This window comes from Protomyctophum parallelum (assembly GCF_964188405.1).
Source record: "Protomyctophum parallelum genome assembly, chromosome: 5".
NCBI lineage: Eukaryota > Metazoa > Chordata > Actinopteri > Myctophiformes > Myctophidae > Protomyctophum > Protomyctophum parallelum.
In genome coordinates, this window is record NC_139702.1 from 20455014 (window position 1) to 20475013 (window position 20000).

At 41.0% G+C, this 20000-nt stretch overlaps 2 protein-coding genes across 4 annotated transcripts in view; one reads left to right on the forward strand and one right to left on the reverse strand.

Annotated features, from left to right (window-relative positions):
* Window positions 1–1516: 1516 nt before the first annotated feature.
* LOC310858680 (keratin, type I cytoskeletal 19-like) lies at window positions 1517–7507 on the reverse strand. The gene is made up of 8 exons (XM_083764897.1): window positions 7057–7507; window positions 6067–6149; window positions 5234–5390; window positions 3643–3807; window positions 3398–3523; window positions 2829–3049; window positions 2339–2406; window positions 1517–1842 (listed from the first exon to the last, which is right to left on the reverse strand). Exons 1-8 carry the CDS (start codon window positions 7459–7461, stop codon window positions 1742–1744), a joined length of 1326 nt encoding a protein of 441 aa, XP_083621023.1. The 5' UTR covers window positions 7462–7507; the 3' UTR covers window positions 1517–1741.
* Window positions 7508–13352: 5845 nt separating this feature from the next.
* krt222 (keratin 222) overlaps window positions 13353–20000 on the forward strand; it is a 23462-nt gene continuing 16814 nt past the window's right edge. The window contains exons 1-4 of one of the 3 annotated variants that reach the window (XM_083765445.1): window positions 13353–13489; window positions 14968–15172; window positions 15522–15728; window positions 19786–19868. In XM_083765445.1, coding sequence (XP_083621571.1) covers window positions 15534–15728; window positions 19786–19868 — 278 coding nt within the window. In that variant the 5' untranslated portion in view covers window positions 13353–13489; window positions 14968–15172; window positions 15522–15533. Of the gene's footprint in view, window positions 13591–13772; window positions 14769–14967; window positions 15173–15521; window positions 15729–19785; window positions 19869–20000 lie in introns of those variants that run through there. The other 2 variants (XM_083765444.1, XM_083765446.1) reach the window with 2 other exon arrangements.

The following is a 20000-nucleotide window of genomic DNA, read 5'->3' on the forward strand; positions in this document are numbered from 1 at the left end:
TATGCTGCATGTGTGTAGCCATAAGTTGTGAAGTAAATGGGAAATGTCATGTTTTATGACGAAAACCAAGGTGAGACAATGCATGTAGGCTGGGCCAATGGTCTAAATATTTAGAATGGTCTATAAGTTGAAATGATTAGGCTACAGCTTTATACATATTAAGTAGCCTATATTACTTAAATATAATATAATACTATAATAACCTAATTATTATTATTATTATTAGCCCAAAGACGTTAATGCATGCTACTGAAGATCACAATGTAGGGTCCCTTAAAAAAATCTATTGCTTGCTCTTAATTGTTATATTCATGGCCCATGAGGTAATCCAAGCAAAAATGATTAGCAATTGAGCATCACCATAAAATCCAAGGGCTCAGGAAAGTGTGACAATTTATAATTTTGAATATACTGCCATCTACAGTTTATTAGGAAAGAGTGTTCTACAGTGCAGGCCGGAGTGAAAATAAGACTGTTATTTATTTAATTTTTAGATGAAAGGCACAGGTACAGGCATACAAAAAAAATGCACATAAAACATAATTCAAATTCTAAAATTCTACAAAACTACAATCAGTGGCTTGCCCCTTGCCTCATTTAAAATACTATACCCCCAAACCACAGCACCAACCACCGTTGACCAAAAAAAGAGAAAAATATAGTAATGCTCGATTTCTTTTAATTAACAACAAATTGTAAATACAAAAGAAAAAAATAATCAAAACATGAACTGTGTTTTATTCTTTATTTGGATCCCCATTAGCTTCCATAAAGTTATCGCTATAGACTTCCTGTGGTCCACAACAATATCCAAGTGATTAAAGAATGTACTCTATTTCACTGTTTCCCCAAAAAATGTATGGGTCTCGACTCACAAGAAAATACTTTCTGGAATAAAAAGACATTTCATATTTTAAAAAAATCGAACAAATTCCATTGTTCAAAAAAAGAGAGGATTTTATTTATTTATTAAGAAATAGTGAAAATAGCAGATCTACAAGCTTACGACTCGAGTCAGCTAAAAGATGTTAACCAGTGCTCTATTATGTGCCCAAGCAGCAATATCAGGTTTGTAGGCTCTATCAACAAAACAAGACACCTTCTCTACTACATGTGGTGTAGCTGTTGAAATTGCCCAAAACTGAAGCCTATATTAGAATTCTACTGTGTAATTTACGTCCTTAGAAATTCCTATAATTGGGTTCCATTACCAAAAGAAAACAATAAATAATATATGTACCAAGAGAGAGAATGGAGAGAAAAAAAGCACATGTTCAAAAGTTAAGTCCCAAATACAAACATGCATAATTTGTCCTTTTATCATGCAATCCAGTCAGTCAGTTGTAACAGGAACACAGAGGGTAGAGTCCCCTACTGAAAGGAAGCATTTCACAGTGTACAACAGCGTCCTGGTGGTCAATATCGATGTAGGCCTACCGGACGTTCCACATCCATAAATCAAAAAAATTAATTATTTAGCCCAGCAATAGTATATTTTATTAATGAAGGAAGTTCCTTAACAGAGGCTTTTATTAAATGATCAATGTATTTCGATTGACACCTACAAAAAGGTAGGAGAAGCAAGAAGCAAGCACTCAGATGAGTAGTTCAAAGTAATAAAGTCTCGGGTGCATGGTTCATCTACAATTGGGCCCAGATATGATGAGATCCAGTATGGAGCTACTTCTTGATGACATTCACCCTCAATCCATGCATTGTGCAGGACATCACGTTTCCACCACTAATTAATGATGTCCTCTAAATCCTCATCCACCGTACGAGACACCACCTTTCCATCCACGATCTCCTCGATCACTGTCCGTGTTCTCTTTTGCACAACAGCTGGGAGGAAAAGGAAAACAATTGAGCCAATATTGAACATTAATGTATGAAGAATGCTGCACTTCACACTCTACGTAATTAGCGACCCGAAGTGGCAGAATTAGGTAACTATTTTCATAATAGTGCCAGTGAAGAATCATTGGAGGGCTAATCTGATCTTGTATGATTTCATTCCCCATACCTGATTTAGATTCAAATATTGATAAAAGATTGATAAAACATTTGCATTTTAACTTATTAATCTTGCATAGCGCGGCTTTAAAAGGAGGGAGAGCTTTCCATTCCTCTTTTAGACTGCAGTCAAAGAGTATGAAACAATAAGAGGCCATCAAGTGTATAAAAGTGACTCTGTGACTCTCAGCTGTGACCATTGAACCATCTCTGACCACCAATATAACATTTCTGACCACCAATGTATATACAGTATATATATTATTTTAAGTAATATTTGCAACAAAGCTACAGTATGGAAGTTTAAAGCACAAGTGTAACTTACGTTTAACCTCCTTGACCTCTACGACCTCCTTGACCTGCTGGAACTCGACAGTCTTTACAACACTTTTCCTGATAAAGGAGAAAAAACATACATTCAGTTTCCATTCGAATGACAACAATCAAAATATTCAGACAATACCTATTACCTAGCATTCTTTGTTAACATTATAACATTATTACTAGTTGTCCTGCTTGTATTAAATAAATAAATAATTGATTCCTCTTAGACAGCTTGCATGAAACTACTAATTGTATTGACTTGTGGATTTGCAATACGTACAGTACACTGCAAAATCCTGAGTTTTAATTCAACTCTGAGAGTGTCAGTGTAACTAAATTTACGCTCAGGATCTTTCAGTATAGAGTTCTTATAACAACTTTCAACATGGCGTCCCTATTTTGAGTATGTCGTGGTGTGGCACGTTGTGATCCTGTAGATCGCTTTTCGTTGTATGACGAAGTATACATAGGGCTTAAGTGGATTTCCTTACTGCACATCCTCTCCGTCCAGCAGTCTCCTGTACTCGGCAATCTCCATCTCCAACCTGGTCTTGATATCCAGCAGCCTCTGGTACTCAGAAGACTGCCTGTTAATGTCCGTCTTGACCTGTCCGAGGTCAGTCTCCAGGCTATTGACCATGGCCTGCAGATGGTTCAGTTGGAGCTGATATCGGCTCTCTGTCTCTCCCAGCTGGCTTTCAAGGGCTTCTTTCTACATGACAAGAAAAGACAGAGCAAGTGGGTATGACTGAAAGGGGATATCAGAGAGTACAATGCACTTGGCTGGCTCAATTCTAACTCGTCTTCCTATCACTGACTTTTTCCTTGATTCTAACTCACCTCACATTCGAGCACAAAACCTGAGTGGTGAAGCATAACTCATGGGGTAGGCATGAGTATCTAACAGGTGATTACTAATTTGTTTACATTTTACTGTTGATTTATTTATGTCAAGACGTTAGACGTTTGTCTGTGTTGGCTGTTATGTCTGTTGTGGTGCTGTGCGTGCATGCGTGAGTGAGCGCGTGCACCACGTGTGCATATGTGTTGTCAGTCTTACCAGACTGTGTTGGGACTGCAACTCAATTTGCATTCCCTGGAGGGTCCTCTTGAGCTCGCTGATCTCGCTTTGTGAAGACTGGAGGCTATCTGTTGTGTATTCCACCACCTTGTTCAGCTCATCAAACTGCAAGAATGACATGATTAGGAACAAATTATAAAGTTTCCTGTCTTTTTGCATAAAAGCTGTTTTGAAATTAATAGTTGGTCTAACCACGAAACAAAGTGAACACCAATATCTTGTACCTGTCCCTTGTACCAGGACTCCATTTGAAGGCGGTTCTTGTCAACGATGCCCTCATACTGATGTCTGATCTCTTCCATAACCTGGTTCAGGTCCTGCTGGGGAGCTGGATCCATCTCCACGTTCACAGAGCTGGAACTCATTTTGCCACGAATGACAGCAAGATCCTACAGGACACAGAGTGGTGAAGCTTCAGAAAGAACAGCTTCAGCTCCAAAAAAGGATTTACCTCTGTACAGTCCCCCCCCCCCCCCCCCCCACAGCACAGTTGGGGAGAAAAAAAGATTTTACTGTGCAAACAGTTTACTGTACAGTTTACTGTACAGTTTGCACAGCAGTAAATGTACAGTTTGCACAGTAAAATCTTTTTTTCCCCACACCAAAGCATTTGGCTTTCAGTGGACGTTGGGAGATCTTGTTGAAGAGAGACAGACAGAGAGACAAACGTGACCATTTATGTTAATTGTGGCTTTGGGACAATTCAAAACAGGTTCTGTGTGATCTGTTTGTATACCGGTATGTAAGACGCCACTGATATGTGGGAAAGTACTTACTTGAATATTATGTAAATAAGACAGTTTAAACAGCAACTTGTGAGTAATAAATGCTTTCATGATGGCTTTCACTGAACAGTCGAGATCTTGATGAATGGAGTCTGACTTTTTGATGTGATTACTTGTTAATAATCTTGTCTTTGGGACATTATAAAGTCTTGTATGATGATTATGATACGGTAATACATTTTTTGTGATATGGTAATTGGACCTACTGTAGGTGGGATATTCATATTTTTTCCTGATCCTTTTTAGGGAAGTCAAATGTGGCGCACACATCGGCCCGAGGGAGTGTGGTGCCTGGCATCGAATTGGTCGGATTGCCAGTAGTCCAGAACCGCCGATCCGACCGATACGCCCATATAGGTACCGGTATACTGTATATGGAGATCCGGTTGTACAGAACCGCCGATCTGACCGATATATGCCAATATGGGATAGAATGACTTCAAACTCGCCCGCGTATTTCCAAGTGGGCAGATGTTTGGATCGGCAGATCAATATGATTGATATTGACATCATAGACTGACTCCATATTTGGGCATGCCTAACACAGAATTCCAACTCCAATCCAATTTGAGGGACACAATGCTGACAACTTTTGAGACACAGAAATTAAAGGCATGACAAACAATTCAAACAGGTTCTGCAAACAGATCACTGTTAGTATAAGAGATGCTTCACACAACACTTTACCGTACCTTACTTTCTATTGACTTTAATTGCTAAAAGGACTCAACCTAGGAATTAAAAGATACTATGCATGGTGCATTTTCATGCAGAGAAAAAAGAAGACAACCCGAATACACTTAACCCATTCTGGGCGGGAACCCATTTTGGTGTTAGCATCATGTCATGCTTTAGCTATTGAAAAATAGCAGATCTACAAGCTCATGGCGCGCTACGAGCTTGTAGGTCTGCTATTTTCGAAAAATCGAAGAACGACTGACAGAAACATAGCTTTTTCAGAAAACTGTCAGGATGTAGAAGACATTTTTAGAATCTGATCTCAGGTCAGGGAAAGATTGTTGAAAGTCACCTCTTCATGGTTCTTCTTGAGGTACACCAGCTCCTCCTTGAAGCCCTCGACCTGCATCTCCAGGTCTGAGCGGGCCATGGTCAGCTCATCCAGCAGCTTACGCAGTCCAGCGATGTCTGTCTCCACAGACATGCACAGTGCAGACTCATTCTCAAACCTGCCATGGAGAAAGGAACACAAAGGTTCATGTTACTGTCCTTCCTGAGAATAATACCAAACAACTCGCCCCTTTACCAACTCGCCTCGGGGGCACAGCCGGCGGAACTGTGCGGCCTGGTATTCCTAAAGTAATCTAAGTAAATTATGCTTAAACGGTTAAAACTAACCTTATTCCTAACCTTAACCCCAGTAAAACTATGCCTAACCCTAAACGTATTTCTAACCTTATTCTCAGTAAAACAAAATAAAGAATGCAAGAACCACCGCACCGAGTGGGCGGCGTGAGGTTGGCGGAAGAAAGCGGGGGCGACATGGAATAGGGGCGATACCCTGTTACCCTGATACCTGTTTCCTTCCTGAAGCAATGTTGTAACCAATAATAAAAAAAGATGGAACCTGCACAGAAACCCAGTTCTACCAGTTTCAATTATCAACTGACCGTTATGCTTCTAAAGACAAAAATCCAATGAATTAGGATTCCAATGAAAAGGCGTTACCTTTTTATTGCAAGTTAATTGTGGTGTGTGTGTGTGTGTGTGTGTGTGTGTGTGTGTGTGTGTGTGTGTGTGTGTGTGTGTGTGTGTGACTGTGTGTGTGTGTGTGTGTGTGTGTGTGTGTGTGTGTGTGTGTGTGTGTGTTTTCGAAGTCTATCAGGAGTAAGTCTTTCCACTTACTTGAGTTTAAAATCTTCTGCTGCCAATTTGGCATTGTCAATCTGTAGCATGATGGTAGAATTTTCCAATGTAGCACTGTTGATCTGAGTTAAAAGACAGTGATTAATTGACAATAAATTATGCTTCTATACATTTGCATGACTTGACTTGCATTAATAAGACAACCTACAGCAAATAATTACAAAGTGACAAACCTACAAATATTAAGGCTTTACATCAGGGGAACAAAGGGCAGTTGCAACTTGCAAACCCTATAATTAGGTTATTTTCCAAGACTGAAAACACACTAACCTATATGTACCTATAGTGCAACAAGTTAACAACGGTTTGATATTTCTAAGAAAAAAGAAAGAAAAACAACAACAATATTGGCTATGCTTACAGTATGCTGCTGCTTGGCTTGAAAAAGTGGGTTCATTTAATATAATCTGTAGGCCTAAGTGATTATAGGCCTACAGATTATATATTATATGTAATGAAACGAAAAGCATTTTACATACAAATAGCAGATCTACAAGCTCACAGCTAGCTTCGGGCCGACACGCTTGTAGATCGGCTATTTGCACTAGGACTAGGTCTACTTCTAAAACATTTCTTTTCAAAATTATGGCATTTCTTAGATTTGTATGTAATTTCTTGAATTTTCATGAAATTACATTTGATTTTGTTTTTAATTCACATTGTTTTAGGGTTTGTTTTAAAAACGCCATTGACAATGAAGGGAAAATTTGTCATATTGTCCCTCATTACGTCAAATACTCTTTATTGTTAATGGCGTTTAATGTTTGTGTTGGCCCCGTTTGTTTTACATCATCATTACATCACCTAATCAACATGAGTAAGACTTTAATATTAGCGCCCCTCACTTCACACGGGTGTGATTTTTTTTTTGATTATGTGAAGAAAATGTATTGAAACAATAATGAAAAACAAAATGTGTCCGGGGGTCACGACCCAGTGTTTGGGAACCCCTCCTCCAGTCTCTCTCACCTTTTTCTGCAGGTCCGCGATGATCGCCTCATACTTGCTGTAGTCCCTGACAGCAGGTGCCTGATTCTCGTACCACTCACGGATCTGACGCTCCAGCTGGGCATTAGCGGTCTCCAGAGTGCGCACCTTCTGCAGGTAGCTGGCCAGGCGGTCGTTGAGGTTCTGCATCGTGGCCTTCTCGTTGAACCCGACACCATTGTCCCCTGCGGACAATGCACCGGCCAGGTCAAAGCCGCTGTTGTTGGTCCTCCCCAACGTGGAGTAAGACACGCGTACATTTCGTCCTCCCGCTCCACCGTGGACACTTGGCGACCTCAATGAACCGGCTCTGGAGTAGCCCACAGGTGAGAAGGACACGGGCATAGCAGATTGTGTATAATTGGAGCGATATGACCTGGTACTCATGGTGCTGCGTTGAACAGCCTTAAACCGACCGTTAAAAAACCTGTCAAACCTATACGAATTGTATATGAGTAATGAGTTTAGTGAAGTACCTAGCCCAAGGTCGTAGAATTTATATTCTTGAACGACAGTGGGCGGGGCTGAGAGACCGACGTGTAGTGATGCTGATGCACACAGCCTGACACAGGTGTGTCACAGTCACACTCACAATGGGTGTGCGTGAGAGCCAATAATAATCTTTATGGGTCCGTGGGTCGTCATGCCAAACTTCATGTCACGGCAAATATTAATTGGGGCAAAATAATGTGACACTAGCTGGCGCGCTATGCCTGCTGTTCTTCATGCTTAAGCCAATTGACACACTTTGTTGTGCCATGTTTTTTATTGATTTTATTGGCAGAGGGAGAGTAGCACCAAGGAAAATATAGGTTACACAATCGAGAGAGAGAGAGAGAGAGAGAGAGAGAGAGAGAGAGAGAGAGAGAGAGAGCGAGAGCGAAGTAGAGAGAGAGAGAGAGAGAGAGAGAGAGAGAGAGAGAGAGAGGTAGAGAGAGAGAGAGAGAGAGAGAGAGAGAGAGAGAGAGAGAGGTAGAGAGAGAGGTAGAGAGAGGTAGAGAAATATTGGCTACTTTGCAGTGCAGCCAGTTAGTAGGCTACCGTCCATGTGAATCTAAAAAAGTACTGACATAGGCAAGGTATATCCTTATTTAAGTCATTAATAGCTTCTTATTTAAAATGTATACCCTGCATGCACAAATTTGTTGTAAAGTAGCATTTTCCTTAAATTGAAATCGAATAAATTAACTAACACAATTAAGCTTTTAACTTTTCAAATTGAGAGGCCTATCTCCCCAAAATATGTAGGCCTGTGCGTGCGTGCGTGTGTGTGTGTGTGTGTTTCCTGTTCTACCCTGGATTTGAACCCCAATCAGTGCTGAAATCTAAATTACAGTTATTTTATTCATAAAAAAACCAGGGACTCATTTGAGACTCATCCGAGGAAATGACTAACACGAAAAAACAACTGCTTTAATTTTCCTGTGGCCCAGGCTGTTTGTATCCCATGGACCATTAGGCAAGCATGTATTTATTTCACATTTATGCTCCCAAATGTTGACATGATATGCCAAAGGCTCCCTGAACTTTTGGAGTTTTAGGTTGAGTGCCGTTTCTACTACAAACTTTGTTGATAAGAAAGTCTTAAGAAAAACTTTGTTGATCCATCTTTTATTATAATTTTTACCTGTGATCTTTCAGGATCATTAACATGTTGAAGCTTGCATTTTATTTCATCAAGTTTATTACCTTGTATTCAACACAAAACAGCTCAAGTGGTATAATCTTTAATTTACTGTAGCCGATACTGAATACATGTTTTCATTGGGGAAATTATACACAGCAGTTTTCATTGGGGCGTTGTTGAGTAGATTTAATGTCTGTTATTGTGATGTTGCACGGACAGGATCATCACTGACAACAAACTATTCATGACAAATATATCACACGTCTGTTGTTAGAGCCAAACCACTATAGTGGCATACTGCAGTTAAAGAATACATCTGCTAATGACAGAACGTTGGTTTTCTATAGAGCACCTGGCCCTATTCAACTCAATATGTAGCCTACTTTTGAACCAAAACCAGGACTACGATCTCAATCAAAACATGAATAGATGCTTCCTGTGCCACCTTTTAATCTGTCAACAACTCTCTAATCTGTCTGTCCTGGACCATTAAATCGCCTTTCAATTACTGTTTACAAGAAATACTGTAGATTAAAGGGTTATCTACGATTAGCCCTCATGTCATGTCATGATTTCTGGGGGATCAAAGTTGGTCTCTGTTAGCCTGGGCACCATTTCATTTAGGTATCCTGTCGGGAGCGGATGATATCGTTACGTCATGTTGTAGTATTGTTTTGTAGTCGACAGGCAGGAACAACAGGCGGCAACTTCCTTTTCCCTCAAACCGATTTTTCTCAATAAAAGCTACAGGCTACGACAGCCGTGACATATATGGTCAAGCCTTGTGACATCATGCCTCCATCTCCATATATGGAGCTGACCTGAGCTGACATTGACCTTCCCCATCTGTCCTTCCTCTTCGATGTCTTCCTTTTGACTGATACCTGTCCATTTAAACTCTAGGTGGGGCTCTGAGTTGCGGTGCATTCAGGATGGAGTCATGTAATGTTTCACCTCTAGGCTCTACCACTCATTCTTGGATGTAATAACATCAGATCATCAGAACATCAGATTTAAAAAAAAGTATGATTCATTTTACACAACTGTGTCATGTGAACTTGACCTTTTTTGGACGATTTCGTAATCATTAATGCCAAAATAAATTCCCATGACTTTGATTCATCATAATTGCGTACAATTAACGACGGCATTGTCAGCTTGTTGTTAACAGACACTCAGACAGTTAACACCTGCAGATCAAAGATGATTTGGCTTCAAATGACTGGCAGCTATTATTTGGTTAGGGGTTGTGTGGAGGTGATGCGCAGGTAACACGATGTGCTATGGGGTTTAGGACATGTTGAATAACCATGGCTTCAAAGGTACAGCTCCATTCACTGTACAGTAATTGCGGCATTTAGGCATCCATTTCTGTACTGATTGCAGACTTTAAAGAAATGAATAATAATGATTTATTACAGACTCCTGAGGATATGCTTTCAAAGTGACACAAACAGTGCCAGATTGACAAACCTTAAGCCAAATTTATACAGTTGAGCAGAGATCTGACATTGGCTAATGGCATGTTACTGTGGATCAGCACAGCAGCATAATAGTCCTTCAGCCAGTTCTGCCATCATCACAATAGTGTCGCCCACCAGAAGTATGTGCGTCAAAGTACAGCATAAGGCTTTATATGTATATTTTATTTTCTTCTCTTTCATGCAGTTTTAGTTTAACAACCAACGAATAGTACCGTATAGAACAGTGACCTTCTTTGTCACTGAATGACCGATGAAGAAATACTCTACACCCTTGCCAATACCACCAGGCATCCTGGTGACCCTTCCACGCTTCCAGCGGCCTGGTTGGTACTGTATACAACTACCAACCATGCCATGACTTGTTTAGCCGTTTGAAGTATGTGCCCATCCTATCCCCACACACTCACACAGCAGTGACTGACAGCTTACTGTGACACACCTAGAGTAATTGTTTTTGTGAGAAACAAGCAGGCCGTCAAACCCAGAGGTGCTTTGTGTCAAAGCAGATTATGACTGTGCATAATAGTTTTCCAGGATCCCTGTCTTAGTTTGTACTATTTGCCTCTTCTCTAGAGGGTATATATTTTCTCATTTTTCATGTATAATCCTTAAATGTTTTTAGCCTTGTTAATGGGAGGACTCTTAGAATGGCAATGTACAGTTGTAAAATGTAGATGAATACAGGTGGAGTGGGCATGCACCTAAACATTGTGGACACCTAAATGTTAAATTTGACATTTTTTTTCTAAAACGTAAAATAAATACAAATAATAATAAATGTATGCTTTGTAGTGCCCACTAATCCGGTATTACAATACCTGTATTACCTGTATTCATGTCTCTCCATGGTGCCAGTCATCAGGTAAAGATAATAATATAGCCTATGGGCAGTATTGTGCCCAAAAAAACACTTTACATACAGTTAACTGTATATTGCACATTGCATATTGAGTAAGTAAGGTAACAAATGAGTATTCCTTGCTTGCTTGGGGGCCCACCAGTATGCTTAACTTAAAGGTACATTTCACCGCTGGAAGAAACTTCAGTGACTCAATGTTAATAGTATTTGTAGTAGATAACAGTAGCACAATTTGAAATTTGCACCCTATGGCCAGAGAAAATGTGTTTGACTAGGGTTTGACTGGATTGCTGAATTCCTACAATGCCCATAATGCTTTAGTGCACTTCACCTCCTTGTGGAGGTATGACTTTGTAGTCCAGGAAGGAAGTGAGACCACATTTTCATGACAGGTCATGAACATGGCATCATGACTATAATATATAAAAAAACATATTACACACATAAAAGCCCCAGGAAAGTGTTTCTTGTGTCCTAAACATCATTAAAATAAGCTCTGGTGCCCAGGCGGTGGCGTAACCGTCTGGGCACCCGACTGGTAATCCAGTCGCAGTGTGCCGCGGGTTCGACTCCCGAGCCCGACACGGCCTTTACTGCATGTCTTCCCCCATCTCTCTCCCGTTTCCTGTCAGCCTACTGTCTGTCCCTTCAAAAACTAATAAAAGGCGTAAGCCGCAAAAAAATATCTTTAAAAAAAAAAAAAAAAGCTCTGGTTGCAAAAGGGGTGAAGTGGCCCTGCGCCAAAAATTCCACTTTTCTGTACAGTACACAGTAAATATAGCAGCATGACCTCTAGAGGACACTAGTACTGCTTTTACTGTAGACTTGTCGTATTCACATTACTTCAACAACATAAACCCTATTTAAAAATAATTGCAAATATAGAATTGCAAAAATACAAATATAATGTTGAGTATAATAAATAAGACAAGATGTTTTTTTTTTTAAATGTCGCCTACTGTATAATATTAATTTATACTTTATTACTTTATTTATCAATATATACAGCCAAGATGACAACACCAATGAATAGAGATTTGATTTGAAACCAGATGGGTCAATCATGGATTATGTCTTCATAATGGATACTGTTGCTGTGTTCAGCTGTTTATTTCCGCTGTCTGTGGATCCTACTGGAGCATGGCATGAGTCAAATCCTGTTTGTTTACAAAATAGACCCTTCTCAGAGTCCAATCTATTGACAGAATTTTGTATCTAACATTTACTGTAGGTATCAGACAGGTGTGACCGATTTGTTTGGTAGAGATGTGCTGAGAAGTTACATTCACACATCAATGGTGGCAAGCTCACACCGACCAACTCATTGCATGGATGCCATCTAAGAGAATGGGTAGGTTAGCATATGAATTTACATACTTTGCACACTGTTTTGTATACTGTAGTTTAACTGACTTTTACATCTATATGATTTACCTATGAGATTCAGTCACACAGGATTATAGGAACATACATTTTAAAGTGTTTCTCTACACTTTGAAATTGAAAGATTTCTAATCCTGATTTTCTACTGAAACAACTTCTGTCATGGCATTAATTGATGATTGTGTAATGCAACTGAATGCAATGTGCCAGATGCCGTAGCTAAACATAAGTAAAGAGTTTATTTTACAGTAATCCTTTAGCTGTTTTGGATTTAGACTTACAAATGGGGATTTAAATCGCATGCATGTATAGTGATATCATGCACAGACAAAACCCTAGGGGTATTTTTTACTTTACTTTTCCTTTTGCCATAAATGCTACATTGTGCTTTAGGTATGTGTTGTTTATATCCAGTTGGAAATTCCTCACATAGAGCTAAGAGGCATCATGTGAGGAATGATCAAGGAGCTCCCTAACGACCACCCTTAAAGGTGATTTATACCATATACCGAAATTAGCAGATCAACAAGCTCACAACATGTCTCACCGTAACACGTTGTGAGCTTGTAGATCTATACCATTCTCGATGTGCAACCTGGTGTACGGCTAAGTACAAATCCAGCCTTATAGACCACATGCAAAGGAATGCAGAGGTCAGGTACAAGCGGTCTACGTAGCACCACAGAGAACTGTTATGATAGTGCTAAACGTGTAATCTGAGGTTGGCTTGTTTTGGTTTCCATCCACTGACTCTCACACCTATCAGGGTTTTGATCCACTTAGAAACTGATATTATCTTAGAGAACGACATTTTACATTATCTACAGAGCATGTTATCTTACCGACCTATCATGTTCACCCCTCCTTCGTGATTCTAGTCAACTAGTCACTGCCTTTGTTGCCTTAAGACCCCACATTTAATTCCCTGACGCAACACTGTCGTGCGATGGATGCTTTCTTGGAGTGTGTGGGAGCAACATACAAGCTAGAAACTGGCTAGGTTGCATTCTCAGCAGAAATCATCAGTCCCACACTGCTAACAGAGCTGACTGCAACGCCCAGGTGTGTATTGTTCCAGGATTTTAACGGCAACTGTTATTTTAATCATCATCAGAACCCCACTGTGGGGCACTGTTCTGAATGGGTGTGTGAGAACCGTGACGGTAAGTGCCCTGACAGGCCTGCATGGCCCCCTCAACTTGTTTTCCGAAGTGTGTTTTTAATTTGCCACGGGTTATCTTATATACAAGTGTGCCTGACTTGCCGGGCACAGCAGTTTTGCCCAATCTTCTACCACTCAAAATCCCTCGCTACTGTCTGATGATGGGCATTGTTAACTGTAACTGTCCCTGCCTTGTGTATCTCTGTGTGATGTTGGGCATAGGCCTACTGTAGTAACTGTCCCTACTACCTTTAAGTATCTCTGTCTCAGACAACATACTACTACTCTCCTGTTGAAACTCTGAGAGGGACGCAATATTTGTAACAGAATCAAGTGCACGCTTAGATCCTGCAATTTAAGGATGCTCAGTACTGCAGTTCACTCAGTGAATACATGTAAATCGTTGGTCGAACCTGTTATATATTCTTCTTTATAAAGGTCTTTTGAGTTAAAGAAAGCGGGATATGCTGTAGGACAATGTGTTGACTTTTCATGCCTTCTGTCAAGGTGTTTCTTTTGTTTGTTTATGATTTAAAGTCATAAAGTCATTTTACATTCTCTCTGGCTTATGAATGCCACACCCCAGCCTAAACAAACATACAGTCGTGTCATCTTATCATTACATCTCATAATTACTGATTGTTGTTGTTGTCTGCGTTGAAGTCATATTTTGTGGTAAGTGAGATCATGTGATACTGGAAGTGCCGTGTGCACTCTCAGAAAACTATAAATCACTATAGCAAACCAGCAGTCGTAAACCAGAGAGGCGGATGCATTTGGTATTTGGAAAATAATCCCCTTGTCCCAGACAGTCAGACACTCATGTTCTCAAACAGGGAAAGACAGTCATTAAGTAATGGGTAACTCTGCATGAAGTTCAAGGTTCAGCATAGCGTTTGTTTAATATGAGCAAATTTGTTTTATAATTTCATAATAAATGTCTTTTGTAAACAGTACACACACACACACACACACACACGCACTTACGCCCGCATGCACACGTGCACGCACACACACACACACACACACACACACACACACACTCGCGCACACACGCACAAACACACACACACACACACACACACACACACACAGGGTACTGTTGCTGTGTGTCCCCTAGCATTCTCTCCACAGCTGGTGTTGCTGCCCGTTTGAAAGCCACTCAGTAATCCTGGATCAGTGAGTACAAAGGGTGTCCGACTGCATGTGATGCAAGCACTGTGTCCAGCGTTTACCCCACTTCTCTTCCCACTGCCAAAGCAGGCTGTCATTGAGGATGAAAGTCCCTGTCGTGGCTGAATGCTGACAGCCATGACAGGCTACTAGTAAAAGCAAGTTAACAGTGGCCGATCCTTCCTCTGTCTGTGGCCCGTCTCAGGATCTTTCCCATGGGTTGGGACACTCGGGAAGCGTCCACCGAGTTGGCTCAGAGGAATGTGGCTAATATAAGTCTGGGACACGAGCAGTGGTGGAGGATCGGCTCACAGTGACCAGGGACCAGACTGGGGGACTTTTGCTGCTGCCTTCCCAGTCTCACTCCACACTGCACGCTAAACTGGGAGAGATAGGCCACGTTGCCTCAGGTGAGCATGACTGGGTAAACATTTACCCAGTAAACACCTCTAGGACTGTTATCAAGTGATACATGTAGCTTACATTCTAGTTGTCAGGGTGCAGCCTGTGAAAGCTGTCATTTTAAAGTTGCTGTTTAAGCCGCCGCATGAAACATGTCAGCTGCACCATTGCATGTGTACGTATATATGTACTGTGTGTGTGTGTGTGTGTGTGTGTGTGTGTGTGTGTGTGTGTGTGTGTGTGTGTGTGTGTGTGTGTTTCGACATGCTTGAGTATCACTATGTGCCGTTTTATTTCACTGCAAAGGGAAAGTAGTCATGTGACTTGTTGTGAGTATATTGTATTGTGTGCCTGCAGTCTCAGGTTTCCATGGAGTTGATTGAAGACTGTCGTTGTACCATGAGGGGTCTCAATGCTCGTCTTAGGGGCTTTCTGGAGCAGGTGACCAGGATGCAAGAGGCCAACCACATGCTGGAAGGACAGATATCAGAGTGGGGAAAGAACATGCCACATTCCCAGGACTGGAGCCAGCAGGAAAGAGTTGTGGAGGAACTCCGTGCCCAGGTGAGAATAGCGTCTATTGACTTTTAAGCTGAGGAGAATATAATTACGTTCTGTGGGCGTCTTAATAATTGATTAAACATTTGGCTGCTGTATAAAGAACATAGCATTAATTTATTTTGTATTGTTTGTAAAGTATATCAGTATCACAATACAGCAACATGGTTGAGGAGTTTGGAAAACTGTTGTGGAGCAGACGTGACACTTTGTTATCATGCTTATTCTGTGTTCCATTACATTAGCTCTTAGTTTGCAGACAGAACTGGTGTTTGTAATTGGATGACAATGAATTATTGCAATCAGGCAACAGTCTGTTGAAAAATTCGGTGGCTTTGTTCACACAATACATTATGATTTAATTTCTCCCTTTTTTCATTCTGATATTTGAATTGTTCTGAATTGTTGATACTAGGAAATCTGCGTCGCATAAACACTGGGACATCAAAAGGGCCTGAAATAGAACTGCACAGAGTGGACAATAGCAAAATAATAAACAGAATGATCTTTACAGTAAATAAAGTAATTGATTCCTCGCCAAATTTATGACATCAAATACAAATCTCATACCTAAAAAGGAAATGCGTCTTTCCGCTGTGGACAGTGGATGTTTTAGTGTTCTTGTGCTAAATATACTACAGACGGAACGGAACCTCACCCAATCAGAATCACAATCAATCTTTATTGTCACATCACATTACAAGTAACATGGGTGAAATTCTTGGTTGTGCAGGCTCATCATTGCAGTTAAAGAGAGAAAAAAACATCATCATCATTATTTCGTTTCTCTAGTTTCTTTGAAAGTGTCCATGTCTCGGAGCCATAGAGTAAAATCGGTCTCAACGGTCGTCCTAAATATTTTTACTAAGCTGGGATGACCAGATTTTATGCATGTCATTGCAGGCTGACCAGGCCATACCCTTCCTAGTTTGAAAGTCCAGGTGCATAGTACATGACAAATCTACATGATACAATATGTATCCATATAAAAGTAGATGTAGCCTACGTGTACAGTATGTGCAATAGCCTAACAGTAGAGGCTATGAGAAGTGCACAGTTATGCTGCATTCACATGGAATCAGGCAAGCAGTAGGCGGCAAACGACAAAACCTGCTCTATTGCACAGAACGGTAAAAAGATTAAATATTTTAACATCTGCCGTTACCGTCGACGGTTCTGGCTGCCGGGCTGCGGTGCCGTCCTGTTCCATTTACCGGCCTCTAAAATGAAGATGGTTTGCTGTATACCACTTGCCTGATTCCATGTGAATACAGCATTACATCCTAGTAGTTCATGTGCAATTATGACACACTCCATGAAGGAGTCAATAGTCAAAAGTCAGTAGCAGACCTTAAAGATCTCATATGGGGGTCAAGCTTGGTTGTGGAGCCTGCTGACTACTTGCACAAAGGACTGGCCAAAGTGCTTTGTGGTTTGCCGAGGATGGATGATTTTGTGGCTGAACGTGCTCCTAATCTTCGCTAGCATAACATAGAGGAGATGGGAGTGGTTCTCCAGGATAGCAACCAACTTCCTCCTCGTCCTCCCTTGTCTAACAACACACTGAACACACGGAAGTATCTGAGTGTTCCAGTTTATTACTACTACTCCACCTCCTTCCCTCAAATAGTGTCTTACAACCAGCATCACTAGGGCTCTATACTCTTCCTCATTGTCAGACATTATGCAGCTGACAATGTCATCTGAGAACCTTTGTAGGTGGCACGTACTGCACTTGAAGTTGATGGTTAGACGTAAAGAGGGTGAACATGAAAGATGACAGCGTTGCTCCTTGGGGAGAGTGCCAGTGTTGCTCCTTGGGGAGAGTGCCAGTGTTGCTCCTTGGGGAGAGTGCCAGTGTTGCTCGCCAGCACATCAGACGGGATGCCCTGGCCTGCAGTCTATGTACTGTACTGTTGTCTGCTGGTGGCGTTGTCAGCAATTCAGGCCCTGAGGCCTCTGTTCTGCAACACTGAGACCCCTTTTCCACCAGTTGGGAACCGATTCAGTTCAGAACCAGTTTTTAGTCTGTGAGCCAGGCCTCCAAAACTGGAATGTTAATTATGAATTGAGTGTGCAAAACCATACCTATACTACATTGTTTATAGGATCAATATACCGGTAAGTAAATTTATATATAACCCTTCCATATTTTTTTTCTCATATTTTCCTATATAATGCCTAATTTGCATATTTACATTTTTAAGATTTGTAAAACAATAAATCATTGTCTTTGTGTAAGTAATCAACTGGGGAAGTTTCACGGTGATAACCATGTAATATAGGTATTGTTTTGCCCACTCAATTCATAATTAACGTTCCAATTTTGGAGCTCTGACTAAGAACCAAAAATAACTGAACCGGTTCCCAACCTCAGAGCGTTTCATTTGGGCAGTGGTGTTTGAATGGTGTTGAAACCGCTGGAGAAGTTGAAGAACATAACTGTTTCTGATGGTGCGGCGCAGCCTCTCGGGTTGTGTGTAGTAGGCTCCATGGAGCAAGTTGAAGAACATAACTGTTTCTGATGGCGCGGCGCAGCCTCTTGGGTTGTGTGTAGTAGGCTCCATGGAGCAAGTTGAAGAACATAACTGTTTCTGATGGTGCGGCGCAGCCTCTCGGGTGTAGTAGGCTCCATGGAGCAAGTTGAAGAACATAACTATTTCTGATGGCGCGGCGCAGCCTCTCGGGGTGTGTGTAGTAGGCTCCATGGAGCAAGTTGAAGAACATAACTGTTTCTGATGGTGCGGCGCAGCCTCTCGGGTGTAGTAGGCTCCATGGAGCAAGGACATGATGACCTTGCCTGCAGGAGTCCAGGAAGTCACTCACTGCGGCAGCTTGAGGTGCTGCAGAAACAGACTCTCAGTCTCAAAGATCTTTACGTGTTACTGTACATCTGAGAAACTTCCCTGTAGTCGGTGAGAGCACTTCTTGAGAGCCCTGGGCCTCCTTGGGCACCCTTTTTGGGTCTCTTCATCTTCTGTTATTTGTAAACATTTTACGCAAAAGCTTATTCCTGATGTGGGGGCCAAATAATCATCAAGCCGGTGAATTAACATTAACATTAACATTTCCTAATAATGATGACTCATTCAGGCAAGCTGGTACACTTCACCCTTCTTCAGATTCTAACTGCCTTTTCTGTGGAATTTATTAACCTCAGACTTCCCAGTAATTCTGATAACATTGACGCACTTCCACGGAACAGTGCACGGAACAGTGCACAGACGGATTAGTGCACTGTTCCGTGGAAGAAAATACAAAATCTTCACTTTGCTACATTGCTAAATGCATGGTCAGGGACCACATGCAATACCTCCACGGACCACCAGTGGTCCACGGACCACCTGTTGAAAACCCCCGGTCTAAGGCAACAACTGTCAAACAGAGAAATAATGAAATCCTAAGCATTGTTAAACACAATAAGTGTGGGCCTCTTTATAACATCAAAGGCCATTCCTCTGTTAGCCATATCACTATGTTAGTCGACCATTAACGCAGTCTATTGACTGCGTGCGTTTCAAATGAGTTTCACTTGATCTGTAATTTCAGATAACTACTGCTAATCATTTTAATTAACTCAGAATGGCTAATTTTTTCATCTGACATGCCAATGTCATCATCACCTATCTTTTGCACACTGCACATCCGAAACACAGTTGAAAATGTTCCTGTTTTTGGCATTCATTTGTATCAGGCCAGTATGCAGTCGAGTTGTCTAATATAATGTTTTCAAATGTACAACCTAAATGACTATTAATCAAATATCTGTTCATAACAAGACTGGCTCATATCGGATTTTAGGTCCAATTCTCAAGCAATCTTGGGAGTCTATTAACGCTCTGATCTATGTCATAATTTCCGGTATAGATTTATGATATTAATCAAAGACTGTTATCTTGATGTAATGAAGTTATAGACATTGTGGTAATATCACAGGCTTGAACACGTAGATAATTATCTTAATAATGTACTTTCATCAATTTAAAATGTTTAGAATTTGAATACAGTATGTTGCAAAGATACAATATGATGGTTACTCTCTCCTCTGTCTTGTGTGTGTTAGGTTGGTAAGATGCTGATGGAGAATGCACAGCTGGCACTGCAGTCTGATAATATGACTTCCAGAGCTGCAACCATCCAGGCCAGGTCAGTGGTCTTTGTCTATTTGGGTCAGGATAACAGCAATCTGGCAATGCATCGGCAAAAAGAAAAGGAAAAGAAGCGGACAGATCAGTAAACCAATAGGATCCACCACCTGTTTTCGACCTGCACCCACCC